Raw genomic sequence first — 21,948 nt, forward strand, 5'->3', positions numbered from 1 at the left:
ATTTACATAGATTTTACTGACAACAGAATCTGGCCAACAGAGGAGTAAGTGGAAAGCACTGAATATAGGACTGAGGCAGACTCTGCACTCCAAACAGTGATCGTGATGCCCTGACTTTCCAAATGGTGCAGGTGGGGTGATTCCCTCGGGGGAAAAAGTAAATGGTCTATGAATAAAGCCACAAAAACTGAGCAACACTACTTTCCCCAAAGTGAACCTAGCACTACTTCACATCTTTGTACTAGGGCTGTAGATTAATCGCGATTAATTTTTTTGAGTTAATTGCATGAGTTAACTGCGATTAATCGGTTTTAATCACACTGTTAAACAATAGAATTAACTGAAATTTATAAAATATTGTGGCTGTTTGCCTACATTTTCATATATATTATATTCTATGTTGTAACTGAAATCAGTGTATATTTATTATATTTGCACTGTAAAAATGATAAAACAAAAGAAATAGTATTTTTCAATTCACCTCATACAAGTTCTGTAGTATAACCTGTCATGAAAATGCAACTTATAAATGTAGATTTTTTTTGGTTACATGACTGCACTCAAAAACAAAACAATGTAAAACTTCAGAGCCTACAAGTCCACTCAGTCCTACTTCTTTTTCAGTCAATCACTAAGAGACAAACAAGTCTGCTTACATTTACAGGAGATAATGCTGCCCTCTTCTTACTTACAGTGCCACCAGAAAGTGAGAATAGGCATTGCAAGGTATTTACATGCCAGATATGCTAAACAGAAGTCTTTAAAGAGCAACACTCTGATGTGGAAACTACAGAACCCAAAACATCAAAAAAGAAAACAACCTTCCGCTGGTGGCATCTGACTCAGATAATGAAAATGAACATGCATCGGTCCATACTACTTTGGATTGTTATTGAGCAGAACCTGTCATCGGCATGGACCCATGTCCCCTGGAATGGTGGTTGAAACATGAAGGGACGTCAAGAATTATAACATTCAAAAACCAGTCGGAAAACATTTCAATTTCTCTGGTCACTCGATTACAGACCTAAAAGTCGCAATTCTGAACAAAAAAAATTCAAAAACAGACTCCAATGAGAGACTGCTGAATTGGAATTAATTTGCAAACTGGACACCATTAAATTAGTCTTGAATAAAGACTGGGAGTGGATGTGTCATTACACAAAGTAAAATTATTTTCCCATGTTTATTTCCCCCCCCCCCACTGTTCCTCACACGTTCTTGTCAACTGCTGGAAATGGCCCACCCTGATTATCACTACAAAAGGTTTTTTTTCTCTCTCCTGCTGGTAATAGCTCACCTTACCTGATCACTCTTGTTACACTGTGTATGGTAACACCCACTGTTCCATGTTCTCTGTGTATATAAAATCTCCCCACTGTATTTTTCACTGCATGCATCCGATGAAGTGAGCTGTAACTCACGAAAACTTATGCTCAAAGAAATTTGTTAGTCTCTAAGGTGCCACAAGTACTCCTTTTCTTTAGGGCATTTGACATGTAAATATCTTGTGACACTGGCTACAACAGTGCCTTGTGAATGCCTGTTCTCACTTTCAGGTGACACTGTAAATAAGAAGTGGGCAGCATTATCTCCTGCAAATGTAAACAAACTTACTGGTCTGAGCAATTGGCTGACCAAGAAGTAGGACTGAGTGGACTTGCAGCCTCTAAAAATTTGGATTGTTTTATTTTTGAATGCAGTTTTTTTTGTACATAATGCTACATTTGTAAGTTCAACTTCCATGATAAAGTGATTGCACTACAGTACTTGTATTAGGTGAATTAAAAAATACTATTTCTTTTGGGGTTTGTTTGTTTTTTTACAGTAAAAATACTTGTAATCAAAAATAAATATGAAGTGAGCACTGTACACTTTGTATTCTGTGTTGTAATTGAAATCAATATATTTGAAAATGTAGAAAACATCCAAAAATATTTAAATAAATGCTAGTCAAGTTTTTTAATCGCTCGATTAATCACAATTAATTTTTTTAATCGCTTGACAGCCCTACTTTGTACTCATCTTTCCAACTTTAGTTCCTATATTAATCTCCTCTGTTGCAGTGCAGTATCTGGTATAGCTTCCCAGAGAGTCACATGGTTCCACAGCTAATCTTGGAAAATATTTCAGTAAGGATTCAGTTCAGGAAGGTGACTGCTTGTAGAAGTATAATCACTTTTAAATGTGAGTAATCCTGCCAACAACAGTTCTGCCTATCCCCTTCTAGAGCTGTCAGTGGGGCCTTCTGCGCAACAGCGTACCATTTGAGCCAAAGGAGCCGCTTCATTAGCGGCCTTTTAACTTTTTATGTTGATTAGCCACAATCCTACCCTGAGCAGAGTTTTGGCTCCAGGAAGGAAGATCCAGAGACTCCATGAAGTCCACTAAGGACTAGACTGCTGTGACTGAAAGTACATGGAAGGCACTCCAATATTATGGTGAGGGGGAACAGTATAAGACCTTCAGAGAGAGAAGAACAGAGACCCATATTGCAATACCATGTGTTACACAAACACTATCCAAAGTTGTGCTTAACAGTAGTAGTCTCAAAGGGCCTACTCTTAGAGGTCCTTTTGATGGCGATATGCTGAAAACTGTGTTAAAATGATAAGATATCAGTTTAAATTTTCAGGGGTTTTCCAAATCATCCTTGTAGCTAGGTGGGTTGGTAGGGAATGTGCGATCTGGGTCTTTAGCAGTGAGTGTGCAAAGAATTAGTTTAGAGCAAAGTGGGGTAAGTTATGCCTTGCTACCTTAAGGAGAAGCCTGTTTTCTCTGTTTTTGGTTCTTGTGTAGTAGGGGTTTGGGATTCTGAGAAGTAAATGTTATGTTGCAACCTTCCAGAAAGAGGGTTTTTTTTGGTTTTTTTTTTTTTATAGTTTTACTGAACTTCTCTGTCCATGAACATAACACCACCAACGTCCTGGGACTTCTGTTTAATGAGATTGCACTGCATGACTTAAATGCTTACTTTTTTCCCCACAATCATTGATTTCAAATGAGATTGATGACTGTGTAAAAATAGTAATTTAGAAACGTGTTACTGCAATTTTAGATCAAAATTTGTAATTAACTGCATTACAAAACTTCTTTTTTTTAAAAATGCTACTACTGGTAAAGGCTTTTATTTGACTTTTATGTAACTGTTGTAGGCAATAAACCAAATATTGAAAGTTATGGCCCAAATCCTGCAAACAGGTACACAAGTTTAAACATATGCATAGTTCTATTGACATCAATGGACTTCTTACCTAAACTTTAATCGTGCTTAAGTGTTTGCAGTAACTGGAGCAAAACATTATTAAATTTAATATTATTTATTAAAAACGTTGTGGTATACATTCTTTGTCACTTCACAACAAAATCAATTCTGTTTTACCTATGAAAAGTTTAGACTTTCAAAATATTAACGAACTTATTGTGTACTTAATACACATATAATTTTTTTTCCAAAATAGGAGCCTGAAGTTTAGCTCTGAAGCAAGAGTTAAACATGGAAGATGGGATTTTTCTTAAGCACCTAGATATCCTATTATTGTAGCATTGACTGAGAAGCACAAGTCCCATAACTTGAAGCTGAAAGGCTTGATGTGTGATTACAGCCTGGTCAAAGCATTTCTGCTTTCTTGTGGAAACTCAATACATCAGAAAGCAGTGCAATGGCTATTTGCTTATCAATTTTCTATTTATGTTACTCCCACACTAAGGAAGTTATTGAGGTCCTGGATTTGTCTTTATCAACACTGACAACACTTCAAATGTGCATTTCCTTGGTAGAAAATAACTATGTAAAACCTAATATTTTACTAGCAATTAGGAAACCATGCATCCACTTTAGCAAGTTAAGACACTAATATGCAGAGGTGTCTAAGTGACTAGCTACATGTAAATAAAAAATGTGATTTAAATTAAAAAAACATTTTATTTATGCCTGTACTCTGTTCGTTTTTACAGTACATCAACCACCACCTGAAAAGAGCAAGATAAAAGCTTCCAAAAGGGAGTCTGAGTAAATGATCAGAAGTGTTTATCAGTGCATTATAAACACAACTCCATGGGAGAATGCTTGATTTATAATTTCCCTATTTACTTCAAAATTTCAAGTTCAGCAGCAAGTTTTAAAAATCCAAGGCCCCTGAGGAAACTGCTATTTTAAAAATGCTCTTGGGTTACAAAAGTTTCCAATACTTTTCTAGGATCTGCAGACATCTCTTTACACATAAAAACAGAGACAGTAATAACGCCCTTCCCATATTTTTTTAATTGCATTTGTTGTGTTGACATTCATATTACAAGTACAATATTTTTCTAAGCCTGTAAATAAACATGCATGTTATTTATTGAACACTCACTTGCTGGTACTTCTAACAACAACACTAACCACTCTCCTGTTATCTTTTTTCCACACATTTTATGCTTCAATACCAAGAGACCAAGTTAGTCCAGTACTTATAGCTTTCATTAAGAAAATGCTGTTAAGCATATTTCCATTTCTCTGATTTATGTATGAGAGTTTTCCCTATCATTCTATTTTCTCCACTATTTTATGAGACATTCCTACATCATTCATAAAAATCCATCCCTTCAGCCTTATCTGCGCCACTGATCTATTTTTTATTTCCATACTGAACATTCAGTGCACCTTATGGTATTTAAGATATGTGTTCAATATTTTCATGTTGAGATGGTATGCATTCCTTTCCCATTTGTTGCTCTCATCCTTAAGGAATCTGGAGCTTTGATAAATAAATATAAACCGTTAAATTTAAAAAAGTTAACAATATCCAAATGAGATTAAATAAATAAATAAATAAATAAATAAATGTGTGTGAGAGAGAGAGAGAGAGAGAGAGAGAGAGAGAGATTCACAAAATCTTAGGTCTGCTGATCCATACAAGCCCATTGGTTGAGAGGGCAAGACACACTGTTTGTCCAAGGAACCACAAAGCACACAGCAAGGTGCATGAGTATGAGAATGAGAATTAAAACTTCAAATTTCTCTTACACTTCACAGACAAATGAATGTTATCAGACTGAGTGCTCTCTTCTTAATTTGGACTGCAGTGACATTTGTTACAGGCTGTGCAGAAATCTTGGTTAAAAAGCAGTTCATTCAGCTAACAAGCTACTATTTTCTCTTATTTCCCCTTCTTAGCAGGGCCTGGGCTACTTTAAGATAGCAATATGCATCACATCTCTAATCAAAATAAAGGTCGGTTACTGTGAAAAATAAGCAAAGCTTCACGATTGGGCTGTGATCTGCTTTTCAATCACAGAACCATTTGGGTCATAAAGGCAGACCACTAGTTCACTTAGCCCTTCCAATCTAACTGTAACAGGATTAATTTGATTATCAAAATCACCTCTGGGAGATAGCCTACTTTTTAACAATTGGTAATAATAAATACTATGCAATAATGATAGCCTTGCCTTGAAATATAATTGGTTACTGCTGCTAGGTTGCTGAAACCCTGCTATGTGACGGAATGCACAGGCCATTTGTCTTTTCTAGACTGAACATGCCCATTTCAACCCATTTTTCCGTTTCATTTTCCAGACCTTTCATTGTTTTGTTGTGTTGCTGTGATCCCCCAATTTTTTCTCCCTCACCTCCCCCGAATTATTTTGTCATATTTGCTACAAATAACACAGAAAAAATGTTAAATTTACCGAATACCTTCACATTTAAATAAGTCTAGAGTTTTCAAATAAACTAAGCCTACCAATTGCTGTGAAACCCTTTCCCATAGCAATTAGAAAAGGCAGGGGGAACCTGTATGTCCCACAATAGTGACATAATTAAGTTGTGACACAATGAAGGTAATCATCATTTCAGGTCTGACTTTCTGTATCCAATACACAACTAAGAGTGGCATTCCCTTTTAAAAAAAGATTCATTGAGCAGTCGTCCCTGTAGGGGTCAGAGAAAGCAGGAAGAGCAACCACACGCAGCATACGCACAGGTCAAAACGCTACCCAAAGTAAATACATATTTAAGAGGAAATACAAGAAAAACTCGAATTTCTTTCTGGCATATAGACTATTAACATCCATTTTCAAGCCAAAGTATTATTAAGTATTTTATTGACCAAACTTCAGTAAATGTGTCCAGCAACAAGAATTTACCCTCTCTGACAGAACACATTTTTGCCAGGTATTTTGTCCACCACCACCTTCAATTTCACGGTCTTTTTCTTTCAACACAGCTGAAAAACTGTAATTCACCCAGAACTGATGCCTGCTGCATTTTATTACATTGAAGCCTTCTTTGTCAAAGCCAGATCTGTTGCTTGCCTTCCCTAGAAACAGTACTTGCCTTTAAACTATATTATTTGAGCTAAAAAGTCCAGATCTAATCTCTTGCACCTCCAGATGCCAGAGATCTCTGTTCAGGGCAGTAACAGACAACATGTTCAAAGTGAGGCTCGGCACACAACTCTTCCTGTGTTGATCCAATTATCCAAAGTCACTACTTGGATAATGTCTGCTAGGCCTATCTTCTCTCAGCTGATTGGCAACTCAGTTCTGTTGTTCTGCCCAGCAACTTTTTCTTCTGACCCAATGTCGCCAAGTTATCTTGGCACCACTCCCATATAGTCCATGTTTACTCCTGGGGGAATTCGACGCCACTGTGCAATGCAGACTTTTGCAGAAATTAATGTTGGGTGTGTAGAATTTCCTTTTCCCCCCACAGAAATGGTCAGATCATTTCCTTTACCATATTCTTCTACCTATTGCAAAAACCCAAACAAAACAAAAACAAAAACACAAAAAATACTTTCCACCGTTATAAAGCACCAATTTCAATTGTGTTGCTGCCTCAGCTGAATTTTGCACTCATTGCCAAACCCGTCCAAGGTGCATACTTCGTTTTACTCCCAACAGCTCTTATCCAGTATTTTGTGAAAGGCAGATGTATGTGAGAATTTCATTTACAAGTCATTTTTTTAATCATTTTTAATCTTAATCGACATGCAAATCAGTACCCATAATACAGTGGAACGTGTGGCCAAATCGCCAAGCTAACCCCATAATCACAAGCTATTGATTTATGAACAGATTTATGTTATATCAACTAAAATCCACTTTCAGTAAAACTTAATCATCTATATCTTTTATAAAAGAAACTATAAGCATAAACATGGCCTAATTTCTTTGTCAATTTGGCCCGAAGATGAGTAATGAGTCTCTTTGCTGTGCAATATTTTCTGTATAGTTCTTTTCAGAAACAAGAGAGTCTGCTTCAGCCACACTTCTGTGAATTTTTTTATTTCATTCTGAATCCAGTATCAATTAAATTTTTCTGATATAGATTTGGCTTCACATTGCCATTTGCTCTAAAACTGTGCCACCACAAACAAATAACCCACCCTGTGTGTTCTGAACTGTGTGGTATTGAAGTGTACTACTCATAAATTGTCAGAAGAAATGTCTTCACATTAAATGAGAATTATGCATTGTTCTAAAGATTGACAATGATCGGCAGTTGCTACAGAGTAATACTCAATGACCCTTCCCTCCCTTCCCCCCCCAAACACAGTACCCAAAGACAAAAAAGCCAGGTGTGGTACTCCTACTACAGCACTTCCTTCCAGCCTTGAAGCAACCAACCTTGCCTAAGAACACAATGCCTATTCCCTGTGCTGTGCAGCCACCCTGCAGTGCCAACACTGGCTATCTGGGTAAGATGAAATCCAACACTTGCCTGATTCCGTAAGGATGCCTGACAAAGCAGCAACTTGATCTTGGAGCATCTGTACTGCCAGGGCTCACCTAAATCTATCTTGAATAAACTCAAGAACTGTGGTAATGATGCAGATGTAGGGATGAGACTGGATACGAATGGGAGAGCCTCAGCCAGGCCATTGGATGGCCTGTATTAGCAGATTTGTTTATGGAAGCTAAAACTGTGAATATTACCTTTCTGAATAACCTTTTCGGCTTAAGAGGCTCTGTTCAAGAACCACGTAGCTAAGCTAGACTGTCTGGATTCTGATGCATGAGTGGCCCTATGTAATATCATATACCTTCTAGATGGAAAGCAGATAGGAAATCTTTCCATCACGTCAAGGAGACCAGAAAACAAAGGTGTTGTTGGCCAGAATGGGGATATCGGAATTACCAGTGCTGCTTGTCTTCTGAATCCCTTTTGGCCATCTTTGTTACAAGGCATCTGCTGCCTTGGCTTTGTGATCCCATCAGCAAAAGAAGAACCTGAAACCTTGTGATAAAGGTCGTAGGCAAACCCATCGACTGTTGGGAAACCAAAATCCTTTACCAGGAGACTGAACACCTGTGGATGCAGTTACTATTCTGGATGATCCAACTTTGCCTGCTGAGCCAGTTGGCCATAACATTCTATTTTGCCTTTGATGTGAAGGGAATGAGTAGACTGTAAATTGTTCCCTGCCCAAGTTGATGACAAGGTAAATTTCTTTTTTGCAGGACTGTAGAACTTGCTCCCCTTTGTCTGTAGACAAATGACATGGTTGAGGTGTTGTCTATCATGATCTGCACAAGGGAAGTCCCAGTATGGGAGCAAAGCTGTGAGACCACGTTGCATTGCCCTGGATTCTTGTCAGTTTATGTTGTGCGTGTTCTCTTGTTTCAGATCCTTTGGAGAGTCCTTGATTCCATGTAAGCACACCATCCCTCTAGGCTGGCATATGTAGTGATAACTGTCCTGACTGGTTCTCCTATTGGAAAACCCGACTTCAATCTGCTTGGACATGTCCACCATCTGAGTGACCTGAGAATCCTCCTGGGGAGGAAACCCTTTTCTGAGGAGTAGAGGAGAGATACTTGGAAGAAGAATAAGAGGATGCTCCAGTGGCCTCATGTGAGCAATAGCCCACTGAGAATATCCACATGGGAGACCACTGATCCCAGAAGAGAAAGGAGTGTGGCAAGGGGTAGTCCCCATTGAAAGGTTGACTATTTTGAAAAGATTTCTCAGCTTCTCTGGACTTTCATGCAATAAGGCAGTGGCTCTCAACCTTTCCAGACTACTGTACCCCTGTCAGGAGTTTGATTTTTCCTGTGTCTCCCTCTCACCCACCCCCCCAAGCTTCACCTCACTTAAAGACTTCTTCCTTACAAAATCAGGCATACAAAATATAAACGTGTCACAGCACTCTATTACTGAAAAATTGCTTACTTTCCCATTTTTACTATATAATTCTAAAATAAATCAAATGGAATATAAATACACTGAAATGTAAGTACATAGTATATAGAGCAGTATAAACAAGTCATTTATGAAATTTTAGTTTGTTCTGACTTTGATAGTACTTTTTGTGTAGCCTGTTAAAACTAGGCAAATATCTAGATGAGTGATGAACTTTGTAGAAGATGGGGGACACATGGAGACTGAGTTAAGAGACTCAAATCATAAAACCATTGCTTCGCAGCAACCCTATTGCTTGGGTATTGCCATCTAGGACTGACTCAGGACAGAGATCACCCAGGAGGGGGTAGACAGAGCAGCTCTCAGACAGCACTACGTCAGTGGTTTTCAAACTTTTGTACTGGTGACCTCTTTCACATAGCAAGCCTCTGAGTGCGACTCCCCTAATAAATTAAAAATACTTTTAAATATATTTAACACCACTATAAACGCTGGAGGCAAAGCAGGGTTTGGGGTGGAGGCTGACCGCTCGTGACCCCCTGAGGGGTCCCAGCCCCCCCAGGTCGAGAACCCCTGCACTACATGCACGTTTTATAAGCTTTTGCAGTGCTGACCCTAAACCAAAGGCCACGGACGGATATTTGTAGTGTTGTGTACTTAAGAGTTAACCGTCTGTTGAATCAGGATAGAGAGACAGGCCTCCTTCGCAGCTATTGATATCGCACAGTCCCCTTCATCGATGGCAGCTAATGTGCATTTTAACATCTTTATTCTGAATTGTGATTTCTTCATGGATCTGTTGAGATACCAGAGATTGAGAACAGCTGAGAAGCCTCATGACTTGTTGGGCGGGGGGGCAGGAATAATATGGAGCAACCGTCTTATTTCCTGTGAAGGAGGAGAGAGAGAGAGATTCTATTGCTGTCATTTGTAGGATATCTAGGATGACCAGCTGTCTCTCTTTATCTCCTCTTCTTCCACAGGGAGAAGCCCTTAGTCCTTCCTGCTGGTGAGCAAAGCCTATCTGTTCCGCCTCCTAGTGCGGAGAGAAGCGCAAGCCTCAGCCACCACACGGAGAGCCCGGCCTGCCAACGGATCTGAGTGCTGCACTAGCCGTGCTCCCAGCAGCCATGTGACCTGCGTGCTAACAGCTGCATGGCTATTGGCACCAACATGCACGGGTGCAATTTACAGGTGCTGGTTGCAACGCCAGCAACCGGCAAGCCAATAGAAAAGGTGCCAGGCTAAAGCTGAGTGATGCTGTGACCCTTCATGACAGGTCAGAGCACCATTCACTCCGGTTTGTCCTGACTGACCCTCCATCATGACAGAAAATGGGGAGGGAGGATGCCAAATCTGAGTGAGTGGCACTGCAAGCTGGGGTGCCCGCCAATCTGTGGCTTATGTTTTTGGGGACCACCCACACAAATGAATTCAGGCCCGAGGCCCTGGTCCGAAAGTCTGAGACACACTGATGCCCTTGATCCTGATCCTCCTCAGAAGAGAGGAATTTCAGACAGACAGTCCCATGGGGTGGGGGAGAAGGGCCTTGTTGTTACTCTTTTGAGCAGCTTTCTTGCTCTGAGAAAGTGGCAGTTCGGAATGGACATTGGTGCTGCAATGGGTCCAGAAGGGTCCTCCCTGGGTCCCAAGCTTTGTTCACTGGAGATTCCTGGTTGTGGCCTGGAGATAGGCTGACCCGATTCAAGGAGCACCAGGCTCCAACCCTGTAGGTTCAGAGTCTTTGGCCCACTTACTGCACTGGAAGACAGCAGTTGGGCTGACCCTGCTAGGAAATAATAACCTGGAGTCACTGTAGGGGGCATGCTGTAGAACTGAGGAACGGGTTGGGCCCAGGGGCCCCTTACCAAGGCTCATCCTTGCTCTGCCTCTGGATCCCTACCAGATCCCTTCTGTCACAGCAGCTGTAGAGTAGGGGCTGCACAGCTGCTCTGCAGTCAGTCGTGGCTGAGAACCTGGGCTCCAGAGGCTGGGTGGGAAGTTTCCCCGGGCCTTCTGGTATCTGTACTTCAACCTACGCTCCCCCTGCATGGCCTGGGCCTCCACAGAACAAGCACACATCTCCATGCAGGCACTTCATCAGCAGGGGATGTGCAGAAGAGAATCTGTCTTTCCCTCCCTCCTTAGTGTCTCTGCCATGCTGCACTCTGCATGGGTGAAGGATGAGGGGGAGGGGGCGCAGACTTCCCAGTGAATATGAGGAGAAAGGCAGAGAGGCAGACCAAATCTGGCTGTTTCTCAGAGGTGGAGCCACATCTTCCCTGCCTCTGTCTAACAGACTAGTCTGCCTCCAAGGCTGCACAGGAGCAGAAATCCCAATGTCTAGGATCTGTGGACTTCATTCTGAATAAGAAAGGAGCTGACAGAAGTTGTAGTCTCCTGCTTGGCAAATCCATCACAGTACGGTCTCAATCAGGCACAGCTGATAGCACATTTACTTTTGGATTGACTGTCAATTCTAGGGCACTGTTTAATTGTTGAACAAAAAAAAAAAACAAGCTACTGTCTTGGTGGTCTAAGCACAGCTGAGAGTTAGGAGGTCCTCAGCTGCAAGCTAGGATCCACCAGCTACAAACGTGGCCTTGGTTAAGTCACAATCTCTTCAATTCAATTTCCTGATCCATAAAATGGGAGATTACACTTATGTTCACAGGGGTCTCTCTCTAATGTGCTTTGAGCGTTTTAGCACTACATAAGTTTCAAGTATCCTCATCAATTATTTTAAGTGCTAACCTGTAGGTGAGTCATTAAATTGGAGTGACTTTTGCTTCTCACAAAGAAGGCTATACAGAGGAAAGTTAAAGATGGCCTCTATTTTTCAAAATAGACAGAGAAACCTTGTGTTCTGATCAGTGTTCCACCACTCAAAAAAAGCCTGACCCATTCCCTAAGACGTATGCAAGCTATGCATCTCAACTTCCATGCTTCCTCATGACATCACTGCTCGACCATTACCAATAATTCATTGCTGTCATTACCATAAGCTGAAAAGTTCTATGTGACATAAAACACAGCACAAATGAATACCTAAGAGTAAGTTGCTAGGTACTACAAATTTGTACCTGCGGGATTTTGCCAACAGTATGCTTTATACCAGAAAATTTATTTCCATCTACCTTTTCATTTTCTTCTCGATTGAGTCTCTGCCTATGCCTGGTAACTTTGGGCTTGGATTTTCTAATTTATACAGGAATTGCTTGTTTTGAATTATTTTCTCATCTTTGTTAATAGCGTATTTGGCCACAAACACAAACATCAGGAGACTGGAACTAACCTGTTGGACATCCTGTTGAAAAACACACAGCTGAAGCCGTTGGTGCAGGCGGACCTTCCGATGCTGCCAAATGTTCTCCAGTTGTCGCTGGTGGTGCAGGACTTCATGGATGACATCCAGGACATGATGCACTGCCTTGGAGTAGTTAGCAGAAGCTGTTAGTGAGTCAGAGCTTCCAGGAGTCAAAGGTCGCTGAAGTTTGTCAAGTAATGACTTCCCATCTTGGCTCACCTGACCAGCAAGAAGGATGAAGCATTAAGTTTCTGTTCGAAAACTCATTAATGAACAACGCAGACTACAAAATTATACAGAACAGATTCATTAAAGACGTGACACCTAGCACTCTCAATCTCTCTAATCCCAGAATAGGAACACACTGCTGTTACAACAGACAGCGCAGAGAAAATGACATATATGATGTCCACTGTATGCATTAAGTTACTGTTCTGAAACAGTGGCCTACCAATAAAGCTCATCTTCCTAGTGACTTTTCAATAAGAGTCAAAGTGATGCGAGGTAAGGCCAAAGTTGGTTTTAACTGAAATCTGTTGATTTCACATGCTTAAATCAAAGTTTACTATTACTTGGGACTTAACCTTAGAATAAGGTGTGGATGTTATCAGAGCCAAAGTGCTTCTATGAAGCATAATATTGAGAAATACATGACAAATCTTGCTACATTTTAACCTGTAGTACTGATATCAGAGTATCAGGTTAATTCTGTTAGTTTTGTCTTGATTCTACCCAACCATTAAAGTGCAAAATAATTTCAAAAGAACACAGCAACTTATCACAGTTAGTCTTACTAGCTGAAGAAAAAGCAGCAATGATCAAATAAAGAGGAACGGTTACTTTTAACTAATGTTCAACACTCGTTGTTTAAGTCCTTAAGAAATTAATTTTCAAGATTAATTCCAATTAAGATGCTGTCATTTGTAGGAGGAATTTGGTGCAGTGCTCTGACAGCCCACACCTGTACTATTGTGGAAAGAACGCCTTCCAATTGTGAAGTAAGAAAAAAAAAAAGACATCTCTCATTCAATGAGAATCAGACTTTAGAGACAGTTAAGACCTAGTGTGTCAAGTCCAACCCAATCTAGAAATTGTACAGGGTACTTCCCTATTGTGTATTTCCTAGTATTCCACAGCCTTGCAGAGTTTCAGAGGTTCTCTCTTTTCCCAGTAATTAAAGAGGGAAGCATTTTATCTTTATTCCCACACACATGCCTTACCTATTTGAGTGGTTAGGTTTAAACACAAAATATTGTAATATGGCCAAAGAAAGTACATTTGAAAATATGAATATCCTACAAAGTAAAGTACGATAGAAAATAGGCATCTATATATGCAGCAAAACCTGGTAGTTCAGCAGATGACACTTTTCTTTCTTAATCAGTAACTCAACTAATGACCCAGAACAACGTTAGAGACTGGGTTTTTTCTTGCCATTATGTCAAGAAAGTAAGGCCCGGATCTTTTTACTTAAAAAGCGTCCACAAGAAACTTTCCATAAAAATACGTTAGCCCCTGTGTTCTGACCGAATTTATTACTCTGGTAACCGTACACCTATGAAATTTTTTCCTTGTAAAGTAACAGGGGAAAGTATTCTTCACATCCTGTCCCAGACTACTGTGCATAGTTACTGTGAAGTGATAAATAGTTAATATGTTCCACCATATTCATAAAGGCCAGAAGGGACCACTGTGATCATCTAGTCTTACATCCTGTACAACACAGGCCAAAGAACTTCCCCAAAATAATTCATCAGGTAGATCTTTTACAGAAACAAACAATCATGATTTTAAAACTGTCAGTGAGGGAGAATCCACCAGGACCTTTGATAAATTGTTCCAGTGGCTAATTATTCTCATTGTTAAAAATGTATGCCTTCCTTATTTTCACTCTGACTTTGTCTAGTTTCAGTTTCTAGCCATTGGATCGTGTTGTATCTCTCTCTGCTAGACTGAAGAATCTATTTTGAAATATTGTTCCCCACACAGATATTTACAGACTGATCAAGTCATTCCCTTAACCATCTTTTTGATATGCTAGACTTAAGGAGTTCAATTTATTTATCACTATAAGTCATGTTTTTTAATCCTTTCATCATTCTTGTAGCTTTTATCTGAACCCTCGGAAATTTATCAACATCCTTCTTGAATTGTGGGCACCGGAACTGGACACAGTATTCCAGCTGTGGTCACACCATTGCCAATTACAGAAGTAAAATAACTTCTCTGCTTCTACTCAAGATTCCCATTTATGCATCCCAGGATCACATTATCTCTTTTTGCAACAGGATCACACCAGGAGCTCAGATTCAGCTGATTATCCACTACAATCCCCACTGCTTCCAAGGATAGAGTTCCCCATCCTGTAAGTATGGCCTACATTCTTTGTTCCTAGATGTACATTTATATTTAGCCATATTAAAATGTATATTGTTTACTTGATCCCAGTTTACAATCATTCTGAATCAGTGGTCTGTCCTCTTCATTATTTACACCTCCCTCAATTTGTACATCATCTGCAAAACTGATCAGTGACGACTATGTTTCCTTCCAGATCCATTGATAAAAATGTTAAACAACGCTGGACAAAGAACCAATTCCTGCAGAACCCCACTGGAAACACTTGGCTTGATGATGGTCTCAACATGGGATTGTAAATGGAGAATCATCAATTAGCCAGTTTTTAATCCATTGTATGCATGCCACATTAATTTTATAAGATTCTAGTTTTAGCTGCATTTCAGTGATTGGGCATACAATGATCCACACGTATATCCAATATCTGAGTTTATGTTCATTAGGCACTGTAGGATTCTTCCTACTAATGGACAGTGTAATTAGTATCTCAAATTTGCAAGCCACAATCAAGGCTTAGAAGCAAGTTTAGTTTTGAAGTTGGTTACAAAGTAGGGAAAAAGTACATCTATTTGTCAACACATTATAAGTGTAATGCTTAAAAACATGGTCAGTCACGAATGCTGGAATTATTAGGATACTTCTCCCTCTGCCCACAATTCATTCATCCTAAAGTGACTGAAGCATACGCTATAATCTAGCTATTCTATTGGGTTTTTTTTAAAAGATAAATGAATAGATCACCTAGGACACTAAGGCTACGTCCACACTACGCACCTCACAGAGGCCCAGTTGTGCCGCTACAGCAGTGCCACTGTAAGGTACGCAACGTAGCCGCTCTTTACAATAAAACCGCCCCCAATGAGGGGCGGTAGCTTTGTCGGCAGGAAAGCATCTCCCGCCAACAAAGTGCTATCCACACGGGCGCTTTTGTTGGTCAGGGGTGTGGTTTTTTTCACACCCCAACCGACAAAAGTTTTACCGACAAAAGAGCAGTGTAGACAGCCTAAAACTCAAGGTTCTCACCTATGCCTACATCACCCATTAACAACGACTGGATTTGAGTCTGTGTCAAAGGAGGGTAAAGTTGAACTCTTTCTGTTGAGTAACAAGCTCTTGATGGTACCATGGCACCAGCACACTGATCATGTGTGAACATTATGCATTCAGGTTTTGGTTCTGCATTCCGGGTACGGTCAGTTCTTCATCACATTGAGGCGGGAATTGCTGTTGTGATGAATCATAGAATATCAGGGTTGGAAGGGACCTCAGGAGGTCATCTAGTCCAATCCCCTGCTCAAAAGCAGGACCCATACCCAATTAAATCATGAAGTCTCGCCTCATTTATTTCAAGGGATTCTGTTCAGATATCTCGCTGTACTCAAGCTGAGAACATAGGATTTCAACTTCCAGTCTCAGGCAAAAACTCCACATAGTTTGCCTGAGTAAAGTCTTGCCTACAAAGGATATATAGTCTAATTCATTTTTCCTACTCATCACCATCAGGTACTATTGCACCAAAAGACTAAAATGACAGACTATCCAATTTTTCCACAGCTTTGGTTAGCAAGGAATAAGATGTTCAAGTGAAGTTTCATTTACACTTGTAATGTTTCATAATTAACTCAAGAAGAAAAACTAATTTGGTTTTGCTTCAAGACTTTATTGCTCTTTACATGTCTGAAATCATTTCACAATTCACCCTGTTGTCCTGTCCTCCACCGTGAAGTGCTTTCATTTGAGTTAGCAGGAATACTGAGTCTAGCCTTTCACTCTTTCTTTTTTTCCAACCAGGATCCACTGGATGACTGAAAGAGCTTGAAGAAGCGGAGTTGTTAAAAATTTCAAAGACAGTTTCTTTTCTTGGGAGGCCAGGTGTTAAAAACTAAAGAAACTAAGTCTTAAACACATTAAAACTTGCATCAAATGCTCAGGTTTGTCGTAAGAAACAATCTCAACCATTCTCCTTTCCTCCAAGGAGTCTGTCAGCATAAAACAGGGAAATCAAGGTATGTTTTACACACAGAAAGAGACCTTGTGACTTCAGCCAAGTCCAAAGGGCAGTATGGGATATAAATTAAAATGTTAGCCACAAATTTAAAATTAGACAATTAACTTGTAATTACTTTTCATCTTATAATGACAGGTTTCAGAGTAGCAGCCATGTTAGTCTGTATCTGCAAAAAGAACGAGGAGTACTTGTGGCACCTTAGAGACTAACAAATTTATTAGAGCATAAGCTTTCGTGGGCTACATTGGCCAAACCAGACAGTCTTTACGCAAAAGAATAAATGGACACAAATCTGACATCAGGAATCATTCAAAACATTCAAAAACCGGTAGAACACTTCAACCTCTCTGGCTACTCAGTAAAAGATTTAAGGGTGGTAATTTTGCAACAGAAAAGCTTCAAAAACAGACTCCAAGGAGAAAAGAAGTACTTGTGGCACCTTAGAGACTAACCAATTTATTTGAGCATGAGCTTTCGTGAGCTACAGCTCACTCAAATAAATTGGTTAGTCTCTAAGGTGCCACAAGTACTCCTTTTCTTTTTGCGAATACAGACTAACACGGCTGTTACTCTGAAACAAGTACTCCTGTTCTTTTTGCGAATACAGACTAACAGGGCTGCTACTCTAAAGACTCCAAGGAGAAACTGCTGAGCTTGAATTAATATGCAAACTAGATACCATTAGGGGTTTGAATAGAGACTGGGAGTGGCTGGGTCATTACACATATTGAATCTATTTCCCTAAGTTAAGTATCCTCACACCCTCTTGTGAACTGTCTAAATGGGCCACCTTGATTATCACTACAAAAGTTTTTTTCTCTGGCTGATAATAGCTCATCTTAACTAATTAGCCTCTCACAGTTTGTACAGCAACTTCCAACTTATCTGTATGTACATATATATCTTCTTACTATATGTTCCATTCTGTGCATCTGATGGAGTGGGCTGTAGCCCACGAAAGCTTCTGCTCTAATAAATTTGTTAGTCTCTAAGGGGCCACAAGTACTCCTGTTCTCTTTCATCTGATGTTGCTTAATTTCTGCATTTCATTCAGACAGTAAAACGAAACCATCACCAGCAGTAGGCAGAGTTTTGTACCATTTGAGTTCAACACCAAATGAGAATTTTTGTTCTTGAAAGTAGTATTTTTAAAAAATTCTTTATCATCAGTATCCTCAATTCATTCACTTTTGTAACACCTCACCCAAGCCCCTTCAAAAAAAGTTCTCCAGAAGCACACAATACACATTAAGAAAAGGAGGTCTTGTGGCACCGCAGAGACTAACAACATTTGTTAGTCTCTACAGTGCCACAAGTCCTCCTTTTCTTTTTTGCGGATACAGACCAACACGGCTGCTACTCTGAAACCTGTCACAATACACATTGACACTAAAGGAGATGGAGTGAGAGAGACTGAACAGAAAAACCGTTAATACAGGACATTTTAGTTATAAAGGGAAGCCAACACCCATTTGATTTCCTGCCCCTTTGGGACCCTGAAATATTTAAAGTACACCAGAAACACTTCATGATGGATGTTATTTTTTTGTGCTCTATTGGTGTTCTGCCAGCATTTTTCAAAAGGAATTGTTTCCTAGAGTTGGTAACTCAGCTGTAAATACATTCTCTAGCTTAGAAGTGCAACCTTGTGGTTGTAATTCTGAAAGCCAGGATTTTATGACTTTTTGAAAACAAACAGTGATGTTGAACATGTTAAAATATTATAAATCCTGACTGTGTGTGTACACTGGCTAGTTTTAGATGCTTTTTTGCTGCTGGCAGAACAAGGTATCTAATTTTAGTTTGCCAAAGGAATAATGCGACCCTTACTCCAATCCGCGTTAGCTTTTTGCAATAAACAGAAAGTTTTAAAAACACTTAAGTGCTGACTCCTAATTCAGTGCTTTTCCAAAGGTATTTCACATTTGCTGTGCACTTAAAAACATATTTTAATGACAGTATCGTAATACATCTGAACATCTTTTAATGGCATTAAGTAATACACAATGGAAAAAATACACCGTTTCATACATTGCCAAGCTGTCTGCATCAAGGCAGCCTGCAGGGGAAGCATTATGGTATCCCAGTTAGACAGTTTAAAGTTCTTCCCACAAGAGCAAAAGCCAGAAACCAAGTCTGAGTTTGAAAAACAGACCAGCAAAAGCCAGAATTTGAAGTTAAGACTAATACTCTGCCCTTCTGTGTAATACTTCAAGGCATAGTACCAAACTTAGCAGATAGTTTTCTGGTTTTTGTCAGTTGGTGATGTAACCATCATTTTATTTAAACATACTATAAATAAGTCAGCAGCCTAATGGAATAAATAAACTGCCTACCTCCGAGTAAGCCAGGCTGATATGCTCATATATTCCTTGATGATGATGAATGGCATCTTCTAAATCTTGTAGTTCAGAAGGAAGCTCTACCTCACCACAGGCCTTACACCATGAATCCACATTGTTCATGTACTAGAAATTGAAAAACCACATTGTGTCATTCCCAGATGTACATATGGTAAGACACCATCAGTAAGTAAAACTTATTACCGATGCTCATACATAGGAGTGTGCAAAACTATTTTGGGTGGGGAGGACCTTTAAAAAGTGTTATTTGATGAAAACCATCTAATGTAAGTGAATATGTGAGTTCACAAGTCAAATAGTTTCCATAATACAACCAACAGTCTTTAAACAATCTGTTTGAGTCCATGTTTTTAGTTCTCCAGCACTCTCTGGAGCGCTACACACGGAAGCTGGCCTACTTAATGTCAGAAATCTTCAAAGTGAACTCAACTGCTAAATATACCTCTCATTTCTGGAGCTTACTTTCATTCACACAGTTTCTTGATTTTTCAGCTAACCAAAAAAGATAAAGGCATGAGACGAATCTCACATCACATACACCAAAGGCAACTACACCCTATTATGCCAGTGGTTTTCAACCTGTGATCCGTGGACTCTGTCTAAGATTTCCAAAGAGGTCTGCACCGTCATTTGAAATTTTTCTAGGGCTCTGCAAATGAAAAAAAAGGTTGAAAACCACTGTATTATGCTACCCACAACAGTGAGCATAAGGGGAGATGCAACTTAAACAAGAGGTACTCTCTCAGTTAAGTGTGCTGGATCTGGGAAGTAGATCTGGAAGTGGATCTGGGAAGTAGTATATGGAAGCACTAAAATAATTAAAGACCTAAAGCTATTTGCATGTAAACAGAAAGTCCTAAATGCAAATGACAGTTTAAAGGCAACCATTTGTAGTCTCTGGTTGTTGCAAACCATTCCTTTCTCACCCCATTTCTTCTCCACCTCAACTTTCAACCCCTATGACTAATCAGATAGCTGATCAATCACAGCCAGTTTTCCTATGGAAAGATTATTAGAATCCATCACAGCTAATTGTCAAATGAACACAGCAGAAGGAGCAATTAAAGAAACTAATTTAATTAATCCCAGCAAACTGCAAACCATGTTCTTTCCTTTAATTTATTTTACTTCTCTCTCACCAATTCACATTTCTGTACACTCTGTACTGAAGCACGTAGTAACTTCCCAAAATGGCTTGGACACGGTCAGTCATAACTTGTCAGTTAACTGCCAGGTACAAAACAACCTTTCTGTGAAATACATTCCTAATTTCAGACACTGATGCAATTCATTTGGAAAAAAAAAAAAAAAACCACTCCACTTTGGTCAGGAGGCACACCAACACGTAATTATGTTTTTGCATATGGTGCTTTTTCAAAGGTGTCAGACTGGTAACTCTAGCGATGCAAATCTTTAAGTTAACCAGGGAACAAATATAGCACAAGCACTGGTGAAGTCCCACACGTCCCACCAAGTATCACAAACTGACCTAGAATGACCACGTCTATAGGTGCATGAAAACAGTTTATGCTTCAGGACTTGCCCTTCTGTGGCCTCACTGTTGAGAATGCCAAAAAAAGGTCTCTCTTAGTAACAGCTGTACTTGCAATAAGGACATCTATTTACCAGAAATGGACTACGATCAGCTACTTGCTTCCCTAGACCAAAGCATCATCATTAGCATGCTGGAAGCACTGTAGGGTTGTCTGTCAATTAATGGATTCACATTCTCAAACAATTTGGTTTTAAGAATCTAACATCTCCTCTTAGTAAACATGCAAAAATCCACTTTAAGACAATTAGTCATTAGACTGCTTCTTAAATTTTTGTGGCCAAATGACCTTGTTCCCAACAGGCCACTTATATCAGTTATGAGCAACTGGCAATTTTTCTGGAATTCAGTTTGGCATGTCACAGGAGAAAACTGAAGAATATCTACAGGAACTATACTTAACACGCTACCTTCTTACCTAGCTCAACAAGCCTAGTGCTCCCCATCAATAAAACCACCCCCAGCAGCTAACAAAACACACCAACAAGGAAACGGAATACTGATGGGAGACTCAAGAGCATGCCTCTGTCAACTAGGCTGCAACTAATTCCCTGAAGGGAAAAACATGCTCTAGTTATCAAGGCTATTAACCTGGAAATGTGGAATACTTAGGCCTACTTCTTCCTGGACCAGAATAATTCACTGGTTGTTACACATGGCTTATAACTGGTATTTTAAGTTGTTAGGGGGCCTAGAGCCAGGAACAGGGACATGTAATGCCAATGGAAGTTAAGTGTACACCTATGGGACGCTGAGTAAACATCCCCCACCCAACTCCAAATGCAGATTAAAGACAAAAAGAAAAGGAGTACTTGTGGCACCTTAGAGACTAACCAATTTATTTGAGCATAAGCTTTCGTGAGCTACGATGAAGTGAGCTGTAGCTCATGAAAGCTTATGCTCAAATAAATTGGTTAGTCTCTAAGGTGCCACAAGTACTCCTTTTCATTTTGCGAATACAGACTAACACGGCTGCTACTCTGAAACCTAGATTAAAGACAGACACTTAAGTACTTTACTTCCCCTAATTTTCCAGTGAGTTAGGTTTACTACTCAATAGGTGTTTCCTGAAATGCTCCTTAAATACTGAACCATTCTGGGACTGATATTCACATGTCAAACACTATCATCTCTCATCGTGTGAGGCAAAAAGCAAGGAATTGCTGGCCAAATGATTGTTTGGGTAAAAAGACCTTTATATTCATACTATTTTTTTTTTTTTTTTTTTTT

The 21,948-nt window shown here is 39.6% G+C and overlaps 1 protein-coding gene across 1 annotated transcript in view; it reads right to left on the reverse strand.

Moving 5' to 3' along the window:
• Positions 1 to 21,948, reverse strand: part of LOC144260148 (triple functional domain protein-like) — a 196,866-nt gene that overhangs the window by 8,813 nt on the left and 166,105 nt on the right. The window contains exons 8-9 of the mRNA XM_077808708.1: positions 19,140 to 19,271; positions 12,426 to 12,656 (exon numbers count right to left, since the gene is read on the reverse strand). Of these exons, the coding sequence (XP_077664834.1) occupies positions 12,426 to 12,656; positions 19,140 to 19,271 (363 nt within the window). The remainder of the gene's footprint in view (positions 1 to 12,425; positions 12,657 to 19,139; positions 19,272 to 21,948) is intronic.

This window comes from Eretmochelys imbricata, chromosome 2 (genome assembly GCF_965152235.1).
Source record: "Eretmochelys imbricata isolate rEreImb1 chromosome 2, rEreImb1.hap1, whole genome shotgun sequence".
NCBI lineage: Eukaryota > Metazoa > Chordata > Testudines > Cheloniidae > Eretmochelys > Eretmochelys imbricata.